The 22,929-nt window shown below is 42.8% G+C and overlaps 1 protein-coding gene across 1 annotated transcript in view; it reads right to left on the bottom strand.

Annotated features, from left to right (window-relative positions):
- The window catches only part of BPGM (bisphosphoglycerate mutase), a 28,001-nt gene extending 5,338 nt beyond the window's left edge, over positions 1-22,663 (bottom strand). Inside the window, exons 1-2 of the mRNA XM_021692888.1 lie at positions 22,521-22,663; positions 9,177-9,838 (exon numbers count right to left, since the gene is read on the bottom strand). Coding sequence (XP_021548563.1) covers positions 9,177-9,777 — 601 coding nt within the window. The 5' untranslated portion in view covers positions 9,778-9,838; positions 22,521-22,663. The remainder of the gene's footprint in view (positions 1-9,176; positions 9,839-22,520) is intronic.
- Between the last annotated feature and the right edge of the window lie 266 nt (positions 22,664-22,929).

The following is a 22,929-nucleotide window of genomic DNA, read 5'->3' as shown; positions in this document are numbered from 1 at the left end:
GAAGGCTCTTAGCCTTGAAGAAAAGGTTGTTTATATTTAGTGCTAATAAGCAATTCAAACTAAATTTGTCCTCCGTATATTTTCTTTGATTTCCTCCAAAGGGTTTGCTCAAAATCCTTGAATCTCGGGAAACAGGAGAGAAGATGTCCAGGAAGACAGATATGTCACAGGACGAGAGCAAACCCCAAATCTGCAGTGCATATTTTTGGAATCTAGGAAAAGAGGGAAACCACTTTGATCAGTTTGTTGGACCATGAGGTGCCATGCAGGCCCCACGTACCTCTCCCAGGCAAGTAAGTCACAATTCAAACCCCACCGATGGGGGATTTGTGGGGAGAGGTCTGTATTCTATTGCAAAAATAAGAGCTGACACAAGACACTCTCAATTTCACAGATGATCTACCTATCTTTAATTAGAATTCCTTAAGGTTTGGATGCTATTATGTGCAACTTAAAGATAGGCTGGGGAGCAATTGGAAAGGGTTTATTTGAATATTGTAACATGATGATAGGATCACAGCCTCTAATTTAGAATAAGGCAGAGAACAGAATCCACTCCACGTTGAATTTTATAGTTAAAATAGCCTACAACTTTTAAAAGTAAAGGTTTTTATAAATCAAGGATACTTCTAATAAGAGAAAACGTAACCGTACCACTGGACAAGCATTTGCTTCGCTGGAGGGAGGCCTGAATTTGCCGCTTCTGAAAATATCCCACTAAAATGTCAAAGGTGATGCACTCCGCAGCCCCGCCCCCACAGCTGGCCCCGGCTGACCTGCCCTCCCTGGCTCTCTAATTCTGCCTCAAGGCTTCTCTGCCTCGCCCTGTGTGCCGCTGCCTTGCCCTGTGTGCCGCTGCACAGTGTTCTTCCGGGATCAAGCCCGTTGTTCATGAGTCTCCTGCATGCCACTCTGATTCCAAACTTGAAACTGCCTAGTCCTGTGCTTGAACCCAGACTAAACAATCCACTTCCGCTGGCAAGATGCAGACTACATCCAACGCTCCAGTTCAGTCCCTGGCTTTTCCTTCAGTGTGGGCCAGCAGGAAACAAACAGGAAGTGACTATGCCAACCACAGAGAAAGAATCACACGCCTGTCTGGAACGCTACAGAACAGGATGCTCTTAGATACTAAGCCTGCGTTAGGAGCTTTCATATGGTGCTGCTCTGGGAGAAATGGGTCGGAATTCTTTGGCCTGGACTTACTAGCACAGCACTGATAATCGTTTAGGCTGCTAAAAATAGGTAAAGCCGTCCCTTAGGTAGGGCATCTTCCTACTATACAATATCTCCTAGGTCTGTCTGAGGTCTTCTTTCTTCTGAAAGTATTAAGAGCTACTCTCAAGTTAAAGGTAATGCAACCCCCCCAGTGATCTACAATTGAAAAGCAGAGATATTAAGTAAGTAATTGACAGGGTAGAGGCCCTCCCGAGCAGGCAAGAAGCATATTCTGGGTGCTGACACGTGGGTCCTGGGTTTGCAATGCCTGTACAAGAGTGTTGCTCTGAATCAGTAACACTTGCCTCTCTGTACTGTTTGTTCTCCTGGGTTTGACCTACTCCTGGGCTGGCTGGTTGTGAGAAGGAAAACAAGTCAGAGAATTCGGCGGTTAGCGAGGAGAAATCATTCTGAGGCAGAAAAACCTTTACTGGAGGAGCTTACAACCTCCAGGTACAAAGCTTTGTGCTCCCGCAGCTTATAGGTAATTCATGAAGATGGGCTTTGACTGGCGATTCCCTACGCTGTCCATGGTTTGGGTGCTTAGAGACAGCACCGATTACTCCTGAGAAAGCATACCAGTGCCCTCCAGGTTAGTTTTCAAAGGCAAAGGTAGGTGTATGCAGCACCCTTCCTTTAATTCTACTATTTGACAATCAAACTAATCCAGCCTATTATTTTGTGCAACAAAAGGAATGGTCCCCATTAGGGCATTGGTCATTTCGCTGGATAAAAGCAAGACTATTTAAATTGATGTATGATTTATATACAGTAAAATTCACCCTTTTGAGTGTACAGAATAGTTCTATAAATCCCCCAAATTTCCTTCTACCACTTTGCAGCCTACCCTTCCTCCACTGATCTGTTTTCTGACCCGACAGTATTGCCTTTTCCTGAATGGCAAATAAATAGTCATACAATGCCTAGTTTGTTTGTTTGTTGCTTAAAAAAAATAAATAACAGAAATTTATTTTCTCACAGTTGTGCAGATATCTGATGTCTGAGGCCTCTCTCCTTGGTTTGTAGATGGCTGCCATTTCCCTGTGTCTTCACATGGTCTTCCCTCTGTGTCTGTGTCCTGATCTTTTATGAGGACACCCATCATGTTAGATTAGGGGCCACCCTAATGGCCTCATTTTACCTTAATTGCCCCTTTAAAGACCCTATGCCCAAATATAGTCCTATTCTGAACTACTGAGGGCTAAGACTTCAACAGGAATGTACAACATACAGCTTTTTAAATTCAGTGTCTTTCACTTAGCATAATGCAGCTGAGATTCACCCAGGATGTTAGGTATATCAGCAGTCTGTTCCTTTTTTTTTTAGGCTGTTCCTTTTTATTAAAGCAGTTTCTTTAAGCAAAATAGCTTAGTGATCAATGATTGGTCAAATGAAATTTAAAAATATGACCTAGATACACTAAACAGCAGAGTAAAACACACAGTTGAAACACAGCTTTCCAGCCAGTTCAGAACCTTGCACTAGTTCCTATTTTAAACAGGATATGAGGTAAAATGTCTAGAACTGCGCTTAGCACATAGCATGCACTCAAAATAAGGCCACCTCGTATAGCTGTACCCGGGAACACCACACACAAGCCACAATGTTAGGGTAACAGCAATAATAATTGGGGACTCAGTCAGTTGCATCAAATTAACTTTTAATGGTTTACCTGCCAAGGATACTCTTGACTCAGCTTCTTAAAACTTAGTACTCCAAACAAAAAATAGATCAAGGGAAGGGCTACTTTTCAGAAAAAAATTAAAACAAAAAAGCCCAGGTGGTAATCATGTGTGGAGACTCAGTGAACTGGGTTTGGGTGGAGTTCACGACTCCAACTAATTATCATGATCATTGGCTAAGTCATCTGAGGTCTGTCTGGGTTTCATTTTCCTCCTACAGCACCTGTCTTCTTTTTCACAAATGGAAGACGTGTCAGTCAGGACTTGACTGCTTATAGGGTAAAGTCATAGCATCAAATAGCTGAGAAACAAAATAATGTCTTAAGAACCAACACTCTTCATTGTTGAGGTATATACAATGTAGAGCAGATGTGGAACACGAGTATACTTTCTAAGTAAAAAGATCATAAGAGGGCGCCTGGGTGGCTCAGTTGGTTAAGCGGCTGCCTTCGGCTCAGGTCATGATCCTGGAGTCCCTGGATCGAGTCCCGCATCGGGCTCCCTGCTCGGCAGGGAGTCTGCTTCTCCTCTGACCCTCCCCCCTCTCATGTGCTCTCTCTCATATAAATAAATAAAATCTTAAAAAAAAAAAAAAAAAAGATCATAAGACACTTTGAGATTTCAGGGTAAACCAGTATTCTAAGTAGTTATTTAACAGGGTCATCATCCTTCCTACCCCAAGTTCTAGTCTTTAAACAATAAAGTATTTTTATGATATGACAGTATGCAGTCATTGGATTCTATCAGCTACCACACTCTTCCTCAGCAGGAAGTAACAGCTTTAAGTCTGTCAAACAATATAAGCACAATACAGGGAAACATCACCCAGTTCCTTGAAAGATCCTGTTTATAGAGGAGAATTTTATATAAACATCTAGAAACTATGACTAGGAATCAGATGAATCTATAGCTACAAGCATTCTTATTTTTGTAATTAATGCAAAGAATTTAGCAACTTTTATGTTTACAGGCAGTATGGAATCTGGTCACAGCCATGCCATTTCAAGGATTAATTTTTTTTTTTTAAGATTTTTATTTATTTATTTGACAGAGAGAGGGAGAGCACGAGTGGGGGGGAGGAGACAGAGGGAGAGGGAGAAGCAGACTCCCTGCTGAGCAGGGAGCCCTACATGAGGCTCGATCCCAGGACCCTGGGATCATGACCTGAGCCGAAGGCAGATGCTTAACAACTGAGCCACCCAGGCGCCCCAAGGATTCATTCTTAATACTAGTGAAGGCTAACATCTTTATAGTAAGATGACCACATGATTTATCATTCAAGTGGGGCACTTTTGAAAGTGAAAGGAGAGGCTATTAATAATTGCACTGGGACAGGGCGCCTGGGTGGCTCAGTTGGTTAAGCGACTGCCTTCGGCTCAGGTCATGATCCTGGAGTCCCTGGATCGAGTCCCGCATCGGGCTCCCTGCTCGGCAGGGAGCCTCCTTCTGCCTCTGACCCTCCCCCCTCTCATGTGCTCTCTCTCTCTCATTCTCTCTGTCTCAAATAAATAAATAAAATCTTAAAAAAAATAAATAAATAAATAAATAAATAATTGCACTGGGACAATAGGTATTAACCAGAAAATGGCTAATGGTGGTATGTATAGTCATGTAACTTTACAGTAAGAATAAATTGGCAATTAAGATGGTAAATTTTATGATATGTTTTTAACACACCAAACACATATAATCACAAATAAATTGCAAGTAGTCCTTACTATCAGATAAAAATCTCTATTTTTCCCCCTAAAGTAAGGGAGATTGACCTAATATTTTGGAGTCTTAAAAAGTTAGCATCCAAATTCAAAGGAATGTTTTCTTTTAGGTTGGGAATTTATCAAGTACCACATAAAGCCCTATAACTTGAGCTCCTGAAGGTCAGACATGTGAGGTAAGAGGACTCATGTTGGGATTCCTATTCCGGTGACCATATACATCCAGAATAAATTTAAAAAAACCTAAAATCTCATTAACAGAAATGACATGGAAGAAATAACACACGATTTCTTCTGATCTTGGGAAAGTCACTTATACTTAATTCTTAGAGCTGTGACATAGAATACTTGCATCTTATTTTTCAGTATACACTGTAAGAGAAATTTCTTAGTGGAGATTGGTACTTAGAGAACTCCTAAAATAAGACATGATAACTAATTTATCAAGTGATCCTAAAATCTAGTTTAGTCCATTTCATGCACATGAAATAATTTCTTCCATGTTAGGCATGGAAGTCATTATAGGAAATCACAGCGACATCAAAGAGCTCTGTGAATCTTAACAACAGCACCACCAGGGGGTACTACAGGCCAAAAAGGAACAAAGTTGTTCCCCCACCCAGGATGGGTGAGCCAAGATTACATACCAGCCTTGTGTCTTCTATGGACAGATCCCAATCTTCCCACCCACTCCATTTGTTTCCCCACCTGTGGGCTTGTGCCAATGGCATATTCTGGATTTTCAGCCATTTTTACCCCCTGAATGTCTGCCATCCTCCCTGGTCACCTACCCTCCCGTCTCCAGTCCCTGTCTCCCTCATCTACACCTCCCTCGTCCTCTGCTGCAGACATGGGCCAACTCCACACCTCTTCCACTTTCACATAACTTCTGACTCGAGTCTCCTTGTACTATTTACCTCTTCCAGCATGAATACCGCTGTTTTAAACTATCTCACAAATAAACACATTGTGTCTAAGGCCTATTTATAGTGATAGGGATAGGAATTATAATTCAAGATTGCTTCAACTTCAGTAAGCTCTGAAAGGTAATTTAGTTCTATACATCCAACGTTTAAAAAAAGACCTTCAGAAGAAAGTTTAAATAAAGCCTGAGAACTAATGTCTGCTAATTTCTCAGCAATCCCTATAAATCCACTTCTGCCCTAGAGGTCAAAGTTGTATTTTATTTTATTTTTTCCTTATTCTGTACTCCACATCCATGCATGTCTACTTTGATAGCATTTCCATGTATTTGCCCTGAAATATTTTTTTCTAGGCCAATGTCAAATCCTTTCATCTTTCAATCCCATCGATTAAGCTATTTTTGCAGCTTTAATTAGATAATTCCCATACCATACCATTTCCCCACATAAAGTGTCCAGGTCAATGGCTTTTAGTACACTCAGACTTGTGTGACCATCATCACAATCAATTTTAGCACATTTTCACCACCCCAACAAGAAAGCCGATACCTAACTGCAGTCACTCTTCAATCCACACCCCCACCACCTCCACCCCAGGCCTAGGAAACAATCTTCTCTGTCTCTAAAGATTTGGCCATGCTGACATTTCATTTAAGTAGAATTGTACAATATATGCTCCTTTGTGACTGGTTTCTTTCAGGTAACAACGATTTCAAAGTTCATCCGTGTTATAGCACAGAAGACTATTCCATTTGTTTTCATTGCCAAATAATATTCTATTGCATGGATATACCAAATTTAATTTATCTAGTCACTACGTGATGGGCATTTGGGATGCTCCCATGTTTTGGCTCTTATGAATAATACTGCTATGAAGGTTTGTATACAAGTTTTCCTGTGGACATATGTTTTCATTTCTCTTACATACTGTTATGGGTTGAACTGTATCCCTCCAAAAAGATACACTGAAGTCCTAACCTGAGAATGTGGCCTTATTTGGAAATAGGGTCTTTATCAAGGTAATCAAGTTAAGAGGAGGTCTTTGGCCCTACTCTACTATTATTTGTGTTCTTACAGAAAGGGAACATTTGGACAAGGAAGAGAGAGACACATGGGGAAAACACCAAGTGAAGACTGAGGGCCGCAATGATGCATCTACAAGCCAGGGAATGCCCAAGATTTCTGACGAACACAAGAAGCTAGAAGAGGCAAGAAAGGATTCTCGCCTTGAGACTTCAGAGAGAATATGACCCTGCGAACACTTTAATTTAGGACTTCCAGGCCCCAGAACTGTGAGAAAACTAGTATCTGTTGTTTTAAGCCATGCAGTGATTGGTACTTTGTCACAGTAGCACTAGGAAATGAATACAGGTAAATACCTAGGAGTACAACTGGTGGCTCATATGGTAACTGCATGTTTAATCTATCGAGAAGCTGCCAGATTGTTTTCCACAGCAGCTATCCCAAATGATTGTTTTTTAAATAAATTATTAGTGGTTTCAAAACCTGCTTCAAATGCAGAAAGTAAGCTTTCTATGGGTAACCTTGCCCTCCACAGGCAGGTCTGCCTCCACTCCCACCACGGTGGTAGTCGTCCTCACCACCATCTGTAAACCTTCCTATTCCCTTCAAAAAAAGAACAGTAAGAAATCGTGAAGTCACTGACGCACTAAAAGAAGGGGGTATCTAAGATGAGCTGTGGTTGGGGATGCAGAATAATCTTAAAGACATCTAAACCTGAAGACAGTTGAAGAATAAATGGTATTAAACAGCAAGAAATCGTTTTTAAAGGGAGGATTTCCTAGCTAAGACAGGGAAGAAAAGAGGATCCTGAAGGAGGTGATGGCATTTTCTTTAGGGAAGGGAGCTTGGCCACAAGGAGGTCTAAGCCCTGTCTCTGGAAAAAAGGAACTGGCGTCGTGGGACAGAATACATCTTTCGGCAGAAACTTCGAAATTCTCCATTTCAGTTTGTCGTTGTCCTAAGAGAAGGCTCAACTCTTCTTCAAACAATAAAGTACTATAGTCCAATAACGATGATGTTATTTATCATTTAATCCAGTATCTGACTATTCTGAAAGAGGAAGAATAGAACCCTTTATATAGTTGAGTAAATAAGATATATACACAAACATACACCAACAGATTGAGCGCCATGTCTAGCCAGTAACTTTTTTTTTTCTTAAAGATTTTATTTATTTATTTGAGAGAGAGCACATGAGAGGGGGGAGGGTCAGAGGCAGAAGCAGGCTCCCTGCCAAGCAGGGAGCCTGATGCGGGACTCGATCCAGGGACTCCAGGATCATGACCTGAGCCGAAGGCAGTCACTTAACCAACTGAGCCACCCAGGCGCCCCGCCAGTAACATTTTTAATAGCCAATAAAATCTGTAGAGTTTAGATCTCTGCACAACTAATGGATGCAGGTATAGGAGTAATGATTTGGCTCCCAGCCATGTTATATAAAAATCAGGGGTAAAAACACATGCTAAAAAGTTTACAATAAAATCTCATAAAGATCACTTTGTTTTGTTACCAATAACCTATTTTCACTTATTTCACATGCAATGTCAACCTTTTCATTTCTCACAGGCTCTTAGAGAAAAGTAAAGCAGAATGGGAAGGGAATGTTGGGGAAATGCATTCTAGTATCACGGACTAACTGCTAAGAGTGCTAACAGACAGGGAAACAGTGGATGGAGCAGATCACTCAAAACGCACAACTCCTTAGGATTACTTAGTGAAGGGAGAAAGGGGAAGGAGAGACCCCCCTGAAGGTGCCACAGGGCCATCACTGACACTCCAAACTGGTGAGCTCGAGTCCTCAAGAGTTCATTTAGTTCACGTTACTTAAGAGGAAGATAACAATAGTGTACATTTCAGAATACATTTAGAATACAACATCAAGCAGTTAAATGCTTGAGTTAAATGGAGGCAACCGGTTATCTCCAAAAAGCCATACTTTCCTTTTCTGTCCCCCTAACTTTCTCCCAAGCAATGACTCAGGCTGGTCTGGAAAGAGAGGATTGGAATGAAGGAATTGTTCAGGAAGGCCAGGTCTGAAACACCGGAGTAACTGTTTAAAGTTGGAAGAGCATGGGCAAAACCAAAGTCTAGATCATTTTATTTATCTGGAAAGACTCAAATAAGTAAGCGCGCTTTGCATACCATTTCTGTAGAAATGTATACCCTTCCTAGCCTCCCTTACCCTTACTACAACAAAAGCCATATAATCTTTTAGATCAAAGGTTCTCAAAGTGGAGAACCCCAAGCAGCAGTATGGGCATTACCATAAAACGTCTTAGAAATGCAAATTCTCCAGCCACACCCGAGGCCTACGAATTCAGAAACTCCAAAGGTGGGGCCAGCAATCTGTAGTAGATCAAACTCTCCCTCCAGGTAATTCTGATGCTTGCTAAAGTTTTAGAATCACTTCTGTCTATAATATGAATGTAAAAGGCACAGGGTTTTTCATTTATAGAACAAAATGATTCTTAAAAGACTAAAGTGGCAAAAAGGAACGGGAAAGAAAGTCTATCACGCCAGTTGTGCATTATTAGCTCAGAAACCATGTCCTTTCTAGATTAAGGCCCAAGTATAACACTCACAACCTCTAGGAAGTAGTAGCATAAAGATGGTACCTTCCAGATGCTTCAGGAGAGCCCTACTGCTATTTCCATGAGCGGATATCAGAACGGTTTTGCCACTTAATACTTCAGGAGCAATCCTTTCGTTCCAAAAGGGAAGGAGTCTCTCCAGAACATCCTTTAAGCTTTCAGATCGGGGCAGCTGATCCACAGGTATGTCGCACACTTTATACCTCCGGTCATTGTAGATTTCATGGTAGAAAGGGTGAGATTCCTCAATGGGTGGTGGGGTCACATTGTAGCTTCTTCTCCAGAGCCTCACTTGTTCTTCACCATGATTCAAAGCCATCTGCTCCCTGTTGAGACCGATCAAAGCTCCATAGTGACGCTCATTTAGACGCCAGGAGCTTTCCACCGGAACCCACTCCTGGCCCAGCTCTTCCAGGATCAGCCAGGCTGTGTGGATGGACCGATTCAGGATGGATGTGAATACGAGATCAAACTCCAAGTTTAGTGCTTTGAGTTGCTTTCCACAGTTCCGAGCTTCCTCCATTCCTTCACTGTTAAGTTTCTGATCCACCCAGCTACAAAAACGATTCTCTTTATTCCAAGCGCCCTCTCCATGTCTTAACATAATCAGTTTGTACTTGGACATCCTGATGGTTGAGCTTCCCTAGCACTTTCAAATGGGCCAATATTCAATGACAGCAATACATCTAGAAAGAGAAGGAACAAAAAGTGTATTGTTATATTCTTCATTCAACTGACTCCTGGTAATGGAAGCAGAACTTTACAATAGTCGGTGTCTAAAACTAAATTGGAGGCATTCCTTTGACCAGATTTGACATCAAGACACCAGACACCTTATACATTATGGCACATAATGGCATATTCTACAAATAATTCATTACAGGGAACCTCGTCGACTTAAATTTTCTGACGGCTGGACAGTATGTTAATTGTATGAGGTACACTAACAGACCACGTCATTCTAATGGCACGCTGCATTTCCGCCAGATAAAAAAACAGTCCGTGCTTACAAAAGAGAGGATTTAGTGGAATGAGTTATAGATGTCTAAAAGGATGACTAGTAGCTGGGAACTCCCAGCTCCTACCAGCTGACTCCGGGTTGAAGGCATCCTCCTCACTTTGTTTTTCCTCTGGTGAAAAGAGAAATATTTACCAGTCTCATTTTATTATAGAAGTTAAACATGTTCATTCAGTGACCCAGCACATTTATCCGGTATGTAAATCACTAAGTGGGGGCAGCTCGCTTTCCAGTGCAATAGGCTCCATGATCTATAAGAAAATCTAAGGTGCAACATTCAAACAACACTAAAAGTGATTTAAGGCAACATTAACACTGAACACGGTACTCACCGAAATAATCTCACCTGCCTCAAGGTAGAGCTTTTGGCAGGCATAAATCCGTATGCCAAACAAGCTATCAATTGCAAGCAGCTAAGAGATGCTGCCTGTGGAAACAGATTAGCAGGAGCAGGTCTGGAGCAGTGAGAGGAAGCACGCTGATAAGAAGGCCCTGTCTCCTCCTCCCCCACCCTTAAACTGTCCTACACAAACCAGCCACATCTCAGCAGGAGAAGAATCTGGTAGAGTGGGACAGACAACCTTCAGGTGTTTCTGAATTCCCCAAGTTAAGCTGCTGGCCCAAAGGTCTGCTGGGCCCACTCTGTCCCCTGGAGAGTCTGCTGCCTTAGGTTCTAGCTAAATTCTGGCTGCCTTAGGCTGCCCCCACTCTCCCTGCAGTGGACGTACTTACACTGACAAATGCCACTCACTTTGCTTGCCTAGCGCTCTCCATTTCCACCCCAGGGTTTTCCACACTGGGGAGTAAAGATGATAGGAACATCAGGGCCTGGTCCTCTGCCATTCTTGGCAAGCTCCGTTCACTGGAGATTTTCTGTCCCACTTAACCTGTGATTCATCTACAGTTACATAACAATCAGTGACAAAGTTAACTGGAATCTGGGTATCGAGTTTCTTCCTTTCTTTAGTAATTCCTAGAGATTCTGAAGGGGGGACAAAAAGCCTTTAAAATAAGGCTTCATCTTATTTCAGGTGAAGGCAAACAGAGGAGGACCTGAGGGAGGAAGCAGACTGAGGTAGTCTGGAAGTAGGTGAAAGATGAGGGTGATTAGGTTTAGGACTTCCCTTTCTTGTCAAGCATCAGGTCTGAAGCTTCACTGCACAAGAAACGGAAAGCATCTGGAAGAGATGGGCTCAGGCGAAGGCAGCTCACAGAGCTGAGAATTTCTGGAGGGAGAGCGATGCCTCTGCCCTCCCTCAGCACTCCTTTGGGGTGGCGGAAGAACAGAGAACAGGATGAAAGACATCTGCGCAGCGTTTTGCTAAATGATTACTGGTGCCCAGAAGCAGAATAATTATGAAGCTAATGAAGCTCAAGCTTCAGGCTCCTTCCCTTGAACAAACTCCTTCTAAGGCACTGGGAGAAACCAAATAACGAATGCACACGCATGTGTGTGTGTGTGTGCGTGTGTGTGCGCGCTCACGGGTGCATACATGCATGCGTGCGTGCATGTATGCGTGTGTTTAATTTGCAAAAGAAAGACATTTTTGTATTGTTTTTTTAAAGAGCCCCAATTCACCAAGTAGTAGAAGCTTCTGACCAATCAAAAACTAGATCCACCCCCTTGTAACATTTATTGTTTTGTTTTTTGCTGCTGGTGAAGGGGGATGGAGAAAAGAGAAGCCACCTCAACCCTTACTTTGTCTTGTCAAGCAAGAAGCCTCCTTATGCTAATGAAGCTATTTTCCCTTCAAATGGAAAAGGGTATGATAAACAAATTCTGTAGGCAGAAGCACTTCTCCCTTGTCTTTGATTTCGAATTATATCAAGAGAACAAAATATATACAGAGAGGAATAACATCATGAACACCCAGGCACTTACTGCCAAGCTTGGCAGTATTTGAATCTGCTGTTTGCTTACTTTGTTTAAGAAATAGAACAATTTCTCTGTTTCCAGCCCCCCCCGCCGCCGCCCAATTACATACACTGGAGCAGAGAAACAGTACCACAGCCAGAAGACTACACAAATACACACCCTTCCCTCACTCCAGCATACAGTGCTGAATACAGGATAAGGTACTAGACTAGTGCATCTGTCTTGGGTAAACAAAGTTACTTCCTTCTCTCCTCCTTGCTGCTATCAACTGACTTCCTACTTAATTAACTGCTGAATATTTACAGAGGAGCTGTTGAGGTTTAGAGTTTGCAATCTTTAAGATTTTAATCACCATGGGAGCTGGTATACCAAGTTTTTGCCAACAAACACACAGTAGTGCAGTCAGTCTCATTTAAAGTTTCAGGCAGGGGCTGCAAACTCACATGTCCCAGGGGCCAGACTGAGGTGAAGAGCAGCGATGCTGGGCCACAGGGGTGATGGGAACCGTGGAGAACTTTTGGGGACCATGCGTGCTTCTCTGATGGACGCGATTCCTGTGTCAGTGGACAGAGCTTTTGTATAACCTGGTCTCACTGAACTAAGGCTCCCATTCTTAGAACCTTTCTGGAGAACAAACAGAAGATGGGACTCCTCAAAGCAAACATTGGAGAGAATGTAAGACTTCGAGTCAGACCACAGAGACCCATGAACTCAATTTTGCCTTCGGGGTAAAAAAAAGTCTTCTTTAAAAAACATAAAAATTGTCATTTCAGCTCCTAAAAGTTCATATAAAACTAAAAGGAGTAGTGACTACTTAGCTCCCCCATTTCTCTATGAGGCTTAGAACTGGGGTTCCTGGATCTTCCAATTTTCAAAAACACCAGAAAAGAACATTTTTTTATGCGACATCTAATACTAATACTGCTGACTAATTTAAATACATTTGAAAAATGTGAGCTCAATGAAATATGTCTGGAGGCTAGATTGAGTCCATGACTTACAAAGAATCTCCTCCAGGCCACAGACGAAAGAAGAGGCCACCTTACCCTGGGAGATGGTCAGACCCCCAGCCTCCAGGCTCCAATCCTGGCTTCCCCTGCTTTGTTCAACACTCTCTAACCTCCACACCTGCTGGCCTCCTTGTCCCTGACCCTCCTTCGCCAAACCCTTGGCCAGCTCCCTGCAGAGCCCCAGCTCTGTAATCAAACTTCCACTCAACTTTGGACTCTTCCGGGAATGCTTCTGCCAGCTCCGAGCTGAAAGCAAAACTACCTCTCCCAGGTGTCTGCTTCTCCCTTTTGTCAGGGGTGTTTGTGCCTCGGATCCTAGGGCACGGGCCGGTGATGGGCAGGGTCCTGCTCCCTCTCAGTCCTGACCAAATGCCTCCAACCCCCACCATCTTTTGGGGGAGGGAAGAAGCTTGGATTCTGAGAGTCTTGCTATATTCAGATGTAGCTCTCATGCCCTCACTGATTAGCTGCAAAAGTCCTGAAAAGTGAGCACCCTAATTTAAAATCCTCAATCACTTCCTGTTGGTCTTAGGATAAAGTTCAAAATTCTTAATGTGAACTGCGAGGCTTTGGTTTTCTTCTATTTCCTTGAGCATGCCGTGTTCTTTCTTGCTTCAGGACCTCTGCACACACTGTACCCTATCCAGAACCCTCGCCCAGCTTCCCCTCCCCTCCACAGCCACCTCGGTCCCACCCAGCTTTAGGTAACCTCTAGTCATCCTTTAGAACAGCTGTGTCCAGGGCGCCTGGGTGGCTCAGATGGTTAAGCGTCTGCCTTTGGCTCAGGTCATGATCCCAGGGTCTTGGGATCGAGTCCTGCATCGGGCTCCCTGCTCAGCGGGGAGCCTGCTTCTCCCTCTGCCTCTCTCTCTGTCTCTTATGAATAAATAAAATTTTTAAAAAAAAACAGCTGTGTCCAATCAAAATATACTGTAAGCCACATATGTAATTTTAGATTTTTTTTTTAAAGATTTTATTTATTTATTTGAGAGAGAGAATGAGATAGAGAGAGAGCATGAGAGGGGGGAGGGTCAGAGGGAGAAGGAGACTCCTTGCTGAGCAGGGAGCCCAACGTGGGACTCGATCCTGGGACTCCAGGATCATGACCTGAGCCGAAGGCAGTCGCTTAACCAACTGAGCCACCCAGGTGCCCTAGATTTTTTTTTAAAAGATTTTATTTATTTATTTGACAGAGAGACAGAAACAGAGAGAGCATAAGCAGGGGGAGCAGCAGAGGGAGAGGGAGAACAGGCTCTCTGCTGAACAGGGAGCCTGATACGGGGCTCCACCCCAGGATCCTGAGATCATGACCTGAGCCGAAGGCAGATGCTTAATGACTGAGCCACCCAGGCGCACCTGTAATTTTAGATTTTTCTAAAAGCCATATTAAAAAGGGAAAAGAAATAAATAAAATTAATTTTAATAATATATTTTATTTAACCTTATAGGTTCAAAATGTTATTCTGACCTATGATCTATATAAAATTCTTCATGGGGTATTTCACATTCTTTTTTTCATAGTAAGTCTTTGAAACCTTATGGATATTTTAGACTTAAAGCACAGCTCAACTTGGACCAGCCGCATTTCAAAGGCTCATGTGACCAGTAGCTACCAGGTTGATTGGAACAGCTTTACAGCTGAGTTTTAAGGTTATTTCTTCTAGGCCAGTGGTTCTCAAACTTGAACGTACATCAGAATCACCAAGAGAAGTGGTTACTACAGTGCTGGGCCTCACTTCCAAGGCCCGACTGAGTACGTCTGAGTACAGGCCTGAGAATCTGAATTTCTAACAAGCTCCCAGGTGATGCTGAGATACTGCTGGTTTCAACCACCTCGGCTCTAGGCCAACATCTCTGCCCTTCCTTCTTACCCCCGGGGAAGTAGTCAGTCCTACTTGGTAGACACTCTTGAAGCACCCCGCTCTACAACACTGGGTAGAATTGTGATGGGTCACTTGTACGGATTACTTGTTCATTTTCTATGTGCCCTGTTAGACTGTCAGCTGCATCACGGCAGGCCTCACTCACTGCCCGATCTCTAAAACCTAGCGTGACATGTGACACACGCTGGGCACTTAGTAGGAAGGTGTGTTCACTGAACTGAAGTCAACCGAAGTGATTACATTGTGCGAATGAGCCTAAGGCTTGACAGTTTGAGTGGTAACTGCAGGCCCGAGGGGTTAGGAAGTCTTAATTCAAGAATCGCAGTGTATTTAATGGCAAAGCCAGAGCCAATCACGATCATCCATTACATTTCCGTATCCTTCAAGGTTTAGCATATTCACGAATGGCCGTAATCTGCACAGAGAAAAGAGACTCAGACTGACAACTTTACACTATATGTTAACTAACCAGAATTTAAATAAAACTTGAAACAACAACAAAAACCCCAAAAAACAAACAAACAAACAAACAAAACACACAGAGCCACTAAGTGGCAAATTGGAACTGCAATCCACATTGGCCTCCAATACCTGTGCTCTTCCTCCTCCCCATGGAGACTTCAGAGTCTGGGTTTGAGTATCTAGGCTCACTTGGCTTCACTTCACAGGAGCATCTCCAGTCACAACTTGTCCTTCCAAACCCAGGCAGTCATTTCATAAAATGCATACAAACAAGGTGAGTATAAAGGAGGGCTCAGCTTATGACTGCTCTGGAGAAAAACCTTAAGGCACAAAGTCAAGTGGGCAATTTACAAAGAGGTACCATACTAAAAATATACACTCCCCACCCTTAAATTAAAAACTATTTTTTTTTAAAGGCAACCTTTGTTTTTTGTGTTGTTTTTGGTAAAGCTCACCACTCTGGAGTTGGTTCTCAAGATTCCTTGTTTATCCCTTGGCAAGGGTTACCAGCACCTGAATTAAGCACTAATTTTAGTCAATGATTTACTTCATACTAAAAAGGGCCACATAGGTCACTGAATTAGCATACCCCAGGGTTTCTTCCTTTTTTTTTTTTTTAAAGATGTATTTATTTATTTCAAAGAGAGAGAGAGAGCTTTTGGGGGGGGGGCAGGGGCAGAGGGAGAGGAAGAGATCTGGAACAGACTCCCCTGCTGAGCATGGAGCCCAACGCAGGACTCAATCTCATGACCCTGAGATCAAAACCTGAACAGAAATCAACAGTTGGACATTTAATGGACTGAGCCACCCAGGCGCCCCAGGGTTTCTTCCTTTTTAAAGTATGGTATTGCTCAAAGAAAAAATTTACTAAACAAACATATCTTTTATATGACTCTGTGTCTCATCTTCTCACCCCTTCCTCTTTGCTGTTTTCCCCTCCTTCTGGCCATTACTTCTTTAGTCTTCTGACACCTAACCTGAGCCTTGACCACTCTGCTGAAATAGTCTCTCAAAAGACTACCAATTAGTTATTTCTTACTAAGTGAAGACCATCTTCTCTCAGGACTCGCATCTCTTTGATCCCTCTGAAGCTGACTACCTCAATAGAGGGGTTAGAATTATTCTAAGATTCCGGTGCTGTGTTTCTCTCAGCTCTTCTATTGTTACATCCTGGTGTTGGGTCTCCATATTTTCCTACCCACCACTAATAGTACTATCTGTGATGATGAAGACAGCATATGAAGTCATAGCAGGCAATATTCATGGAGGGCTCATCATGTGTTTGGGACTGTTTGAATCTTCAACAACCATTCTATGGAGAAGGTTCTATGGTTACTCCCCTTTTACAGATGCAGGAACTTAGAAGGAAAGGTCGACTTGTCCAAGGTGACACATTGCAAATGGCGGGAGCTGGAGTTCAGCCTCAGGCAGGCTGGACCCCCTAAGCCTATCCTTAGGCCTTGAACCACTCTGCTACATCACCACACTGGCACCCAAGGCTCTGTCCTCAGTCCTTGGAAACTTTTCTCACTACTTTACTTACATTAAAATGGATGATTTATAAATTGACAGCCCCAAATATTCATCAGTCTCCCTAGTCTAGTCAATTAACTCATTCTTTAAACATGTGTTGCAAACCCCATTTGAGCAGGGCATAACACAGGACTGTGAGAAGTACAGAATCCAACATAGATTATGTCTTCAAAGAACTGATAGGGGAAAGGGATGTGTGTGTGTGTTATCACTAAAGCAGAAAGTAATCCACACAATGAGAAAGCACTTCATTCATAAAGGAGATGAAAAAGGGGAGATTATTTCTGAGTAAGGCTTCATGGACATGGTACTATTTAAGCTGGGTTTGGAAAGATGTTCAAGACTTAGATTTATAGAAAAAGGAAAAAGAATTCTAGCCTAAAGGAATAGTGAGTAGAGGCAAGGGAACAGGTGTATATGGAGAATGATGAGCCATTCAAACTGGCTGGAGTACAGAAAGGGTGACCACATTTCCACGTTTGCCTAGAACAGTCTTGCTTTAGGCCTATTTCCCCAACATAATTATTATAGGGCCCCTTTCACCCGTGAGTGTCCCATTTGGAAAATTATATGATCCCTATCCTAAGTACAGAGTATATCAAGGAAGTGGGAGGAGACAAGCCTAGAAAGATAAGATTGAATAGTGGCCCCAGAAAGGCCTTGTGCCAAAGAAGATAGATTCTTCTATAAGTATTGGGACATCACTGAAGATTTAATAATGTGTATTTTAGGAGGATCAGGCAACACTTACAAACACAGAATGAGATGGGGAAAACTACTGATATGAATACGTGAGAGGCTTTTGCAATGGACCTGGACTGGACCAGGATAATGGCTACTGAGATGGGATGCAGGAGATGGATATGAAAGACACTACAGCTTAGCTGAGATGTTGGCAATTTTTTCTGTATTTGGTGTTGGCCAAACAGTAAATTTTTTAGGCTCTATGGTCTCTGTTACAGTTGCTCAGTTCTACCATTGCAGCTGAAAGCAGCCACAGACAGTACATAAATGAATAAATGAAGCTTTATTTCAACAAAACTTTATGTATGGACATTGAAATTAGAATTTCATATAATTTTCATGCCCATGAAGTACTGTCATTCTTTGATGTATTTCAACCAGTAAAAACAAAAAACAGAAAACAAAAAAACAAAACATAAAAACCAATCATAGCTTGTAGGCTGTACAAAAGGAGGTAGTAGACCAGCAGGCCTTATTTTGCCAAACCATGGCCTAGCTGGATACCATACTCAGATCTACTAATCACATCAGCATTTTGAACCTTTAAGCATCCTGTCGTGGGATAATCTCAGAATTATTAAATCACCTGATTTTATTCTTGGCCAGAACTGCAAGTACCCTGAGTAATGGAATCCCATTCATAATTGTTTTTCTTCCTCGCAGAAGACAATACTGAACGTATTCAAATCAGTCTGTTTACTTCTGCTTAATTGATTTAATAATGGGTTCAAGGGAAAATTATAGAGAAAAAGTATTCATGCTGTTAACCAACTTCAAAAATATGTCATTCTGACATGCTTTACTTCTCTCAGACACCATCTTCATAAATTGTCACCGTGCCTCACACTTCAGGAGAATGTAGACTTGCTCGGGCATACAAGTTGAACAACTGGCTTAGCAGTAAAGAGACAAGTGATTCAAAGGAAACACACTATGCAGGTGACATATTTTCAAAGACTTCTCGCTATGTCTATGTATAGAAATTCCATCTCAATTGCCTACAGAGCAAAAGTTATTCTTGCCATAAATGCCACCATAAAACTGAAGTTATGTTTTTTTTAGAATTAGCACATCCTTTTGGCAAGGCAGGGCTGGAGGCAGTAGGTAGGTAGGGGACTGGTGCAAATACACAGCATTGCATTTACTGAGGTTACTTCTACAATATTTCCAGGACCTCTAGGTAGTTTCAACAAATGTAGCACTAGACGATCTTGCTGCTGCCTCCCACTCCTGCCCTTCATTAAACCATATACTTTCACATACCTTCCCCGCCCCCCACCATAACTGAGGCTCGTCCTGTCTTCCAAACTAATGCTCCTGAGACATTGCTGCTTCCCTTCCTCGGGTGTCTGAAATGTAATATCTAACGCTCTAGTATAACGACTCATGAACGGGTGAGGAAAATTATAGGATAAAGGCCAGTCTAAAAATAAAAACTTAGTTTTCTGCTTCTAAAAACTGAGTAAGAAGTGTGATCAATGATATAATGTTGAAGTAACATAAAATAAGAGATACAGAGCCAGAGCTGCTGTGATCAAAAGCTTCCCCTTAAATATTAGATAGTCAAATGCTACCGCTACCCTTCACCACTCGGATGTTTTCCCTAGTCCAAATCCCCATTGCATGGCTTTGAACAACTCTTAATCTACCTCTAGAGGAATCTAATTCTGTAAAAGACAGGCTGGCATATTCGAGGATAGAAAAAAAGAGAGGTTAATCATGTTTCGGATAAATTAAAAAAGGAACAGTTCTTAAGGGAAATGAAATCCAGAGCACAGTTCCTTAGAATCTTAACAAAATATGCTTTCCTCAAAATCAAGCTCGATATTAAAAGTTCAAACATGACCGTACCTAAAAGTACCTTGCGTTCCACCATCTATTACTTCCTAAAGCTTTATGGTAACTTTTCCCCTTGCGCCCTAAGAGCACCTCTTTACCAGGAGCCAATGCTATCACTTTCTGGTGTTTTCCAGGCACTGTAACCCCGGTCATTCTCCAACTTTACCGCTACCAGCAGCCTCTACTGATCACTTGTTACACAGGTAGCAAACCATAGCAGGTAGACCCCTATTCACAGGGAAGAGATCTACCTGGGTCATGAGATGAGTGTTTGCCCGGGGCATGTGGCTTGTTCCAGCCTGTGCAGCATCACTGATGAGCGCAACACCCACTCCTGACACCTCCTTCCTAACTTTGGTTACTTATTCCCCCAGGATAATAGCTTTTGTCAACACAAACTATTGCCACCAAATCCCAGAAGTTTGGAGTCAAGAAACCCCGACATTAGTCCCAGCTCTGCTACTTACTGATGGTGTGATATGGACCGAGTGATTCAAACTTTCTGGACCTCAGGTTCCTTATCCATAAAGACAGGGATAATTGCTGTTCTCAAGGGGCTATTAGGGAGACTAAATGAGATTATGGTGAAGCACTCTGCCAAAGAGTGAGAGGTGTTCTGGGTTGAACTGATCAGACTAATGAAAACTCGCCCAGACCTCAGGCCCCTGAAAGTGATCCTACCTTGCTGAGGTATGTGCGGAAGTAAAAGCTGGGAACAAAGTAAAATGAGGATGGGGATGAAGAGAAAAGGTTAAATTAAGTAGTGGAAGGAGAAATGCAGTCGAATGTTGTGTGTGTTGGGGGTGTGGGGAGTTGATGGTAAGACAAAGCTCTAAAAGCATACCAAATATTAAGCAGTATTCTACAATCCAAATGCTTTAATCAAGTGGCTAACATTTTCTCTACATTTTATAAAGTATTTTTTTCAGTTTTTGTGGCCAAATTTCCATGAAAGAGTAATACTTTCGGTCTTATTTCTCCATGTAAACATTCTCTCACACCAGATTTCATTCCAAGGATGTTCAAGAGACCTGTTGGTTCAAATACTTGTGTCCTCTGAGCACCAGACCCACAAAAATGAAGGCACAGCTGAATTTAGATGTACCAGTCATTATTAAAATGAAATATGCCACTTAATCTCAACCAACCGTAGAAGGCAAAAGAGGAAGAGAGACTGGAAGATCTGCCCAAACACTAACAGTGGTTACCTCTGAGTGATGGAACAAAGGATGACATTTTTTGCCACATTATACTCTGTACAATGGTTATTCTGTACAATGACCAAATTTTCTACAATGATCCATTGGGTTTGGTTTAAAGAGGGGCACAAAAGAACAAGTACTATCCTTTGTTGATGGGAACTTTTATTTGCTAACAGATTGGCCCAGAATTTACCACTATGACATTTTTGCTTATGTACTTGTGGTGGAAAATGTCTAATCATCTTTATTTTAAAACAGACTTTTAGGGGTGCCTGGGTGGCTCAGATGGTTAAGCGTCTGCCTTCGGCTCAGGTCATGATCCCAGGGTCCTGGGATCGAGCCCCGCATTGGGCTCCCTGCTTGGCGGGGAGCCTGCTTCTCCCTCACCCTCTACTGTTCCCCCAGCTTGTGCTCTCTTGCTCTCTCTGTCAAATAAACAAATAAAATCTTAAAAAAAATAAATAAAACAGACTTTTAACACAGGCATGACCCTCCGAAATAATCTGCGACAACATCCGCTTTTTTAAAGATGCAAAAATTAAGCCAGAGGGTTGAAATGATTTGTTTAAGATTACACAAATAGCATCAGCTTCAACACTAAAACCTAGGGGTTCTGACTTCCAACTCAGAGCTCCTTCCACTACACCATTTGCTTGAATTACACTTCTCTAAAGTCCACCACCTGGGGATTAAGGAGTGCACTTGTGATGAGCACCGGGTGATGCATGCAAGTGTTGAATCACTACATCGTACCCCTGAAACGAACATAACACTGCATGTTAATTAACTAGAATTAAAAATAAAAACTTAAAATAAAAGAAGGCCCACTACCATATGAGGGGCATCTATGGTGTGTGAGGTGCTCCAGGAAAACAAAGATGGATAAAACCCAGTCCCTGGCCTCAGGGGAGAGAGTTTTAAAGCAAAGTACAAGCTGACATGTGTTCTGCTTTCATCACAGAAAACTGTAGTACCTCCTGGTGAAAGATGCTATTTGATTTTTTTCCCCCAAAAGTCTGCATTCAGTCAGTTCGCATTCTGGTACCACTCACAAGCTGTAAAGCCTCCATAATTTGGAAGGAGGTGGTAGGGGAAGAGGAGTATAATAAGTTAGCAAACAACTAATTATCCTTTAACTTTACTTTTTCAAAGAAACTGTGAACTTTACTTCCATTATGCATTTCTCCTGTCCTTCTCTAGTAATGCAGCCCCCATCCCTTTGAACAGAGGAGAAATATACTTACTATTATTTTTTTTAATTTTTAGTGGTTCTAAGAACCTGTGATTTAGCTCGATGTGAGAGCTACGCGAAACCATTGCAGATATTCACCTCTTTCTCCTTCCCTGGCATGCAGGTTTTTTTCTATCTACTTAGACGTTTAGGGCCAGGTCTGCCATCGCCCTAAATAGAGTGGCGTGGCCCTGAAAACACCCCTAGCTTGCTTCCAGGACCCCTCCTCTGCCACACTGCGCCTCATACGTCCAGGAGAGTTGAGTTCATCACTCCCTCCAACTCCTATTTACTCTTGCCGTCAAGGCACCACGACCAAGGCGGCGTCCTCCTTTCAGCTGACAGATCCGTGCGTCCCAGGAAGGCTTATTCTGAGAAAGGGACCTGAGAGGGACCTGGGGAGTAAGTGAGGGTGGGAGCTCGAGGGGCAGACGAGCGAGCACCAGATTCCCTCCAAAGACGGAATTGGGGGCGTCAAGAACTGGCCTTCCTGCACTCCAAATTAAAACACAACATCACTTAAAAACAGAAAGGTTCGCAAGAGCAAAATTCTAAAACAAAACCACTCACCTGTAAAGAGGCCACCAGTAGCAGCAGTAGCAGCAGTAGCAGCAGCAGCCGCTCCTCAGCGACGCCAAGCACCCAGCCCCTCCTACAACTCATCACTGCCGCCGGCATCGACGCTCCTTTCTAGCTCTGGAGCCCGAAGGGGGAGGTCCTAGCGCTCTGCGTATTGGAGGGCCGATCTGTCACTCACGTAAGGCCCCGCCCCACTCCCGGGAACAGGTCGGGGTCTTTTCCGTTTCCGAAATCCCTGGGGTGGACGGCGAGGCTCTGATTGGCTCTCTGAGGAGACGAACACACTCTAGGACCAGTAAAGAGCTGACGTCGACGCTGGTGGGCGGGCTTGGGCTTGGGGAAGTAGGAAAAAAAACAAAGCCGGGAGCGTCGCCCAGGCGATAGAGGAACCTCAGGCGTG

The sequence above is a fragment of the Neomonachus schauinslandi genome, chromosome 12 (assembly GCF_002201575.2).
Source record: "Neomonachus schauinslandi chromosome 12, ASM220157v2, whole genome shotgun sequence".
Classification (NCBI taxonomy): Eukaryota; Metazoa; Chordata; class Mammalia; order Carnivora; family Phocidae; genus Neomonachus; species Neomonachus schauinslandi.
The sequence above is the reverse complement of the archived record's forward strand: the minus strand, read 5'-3'. Positions and strand labels throughout refer to the sequence as shown.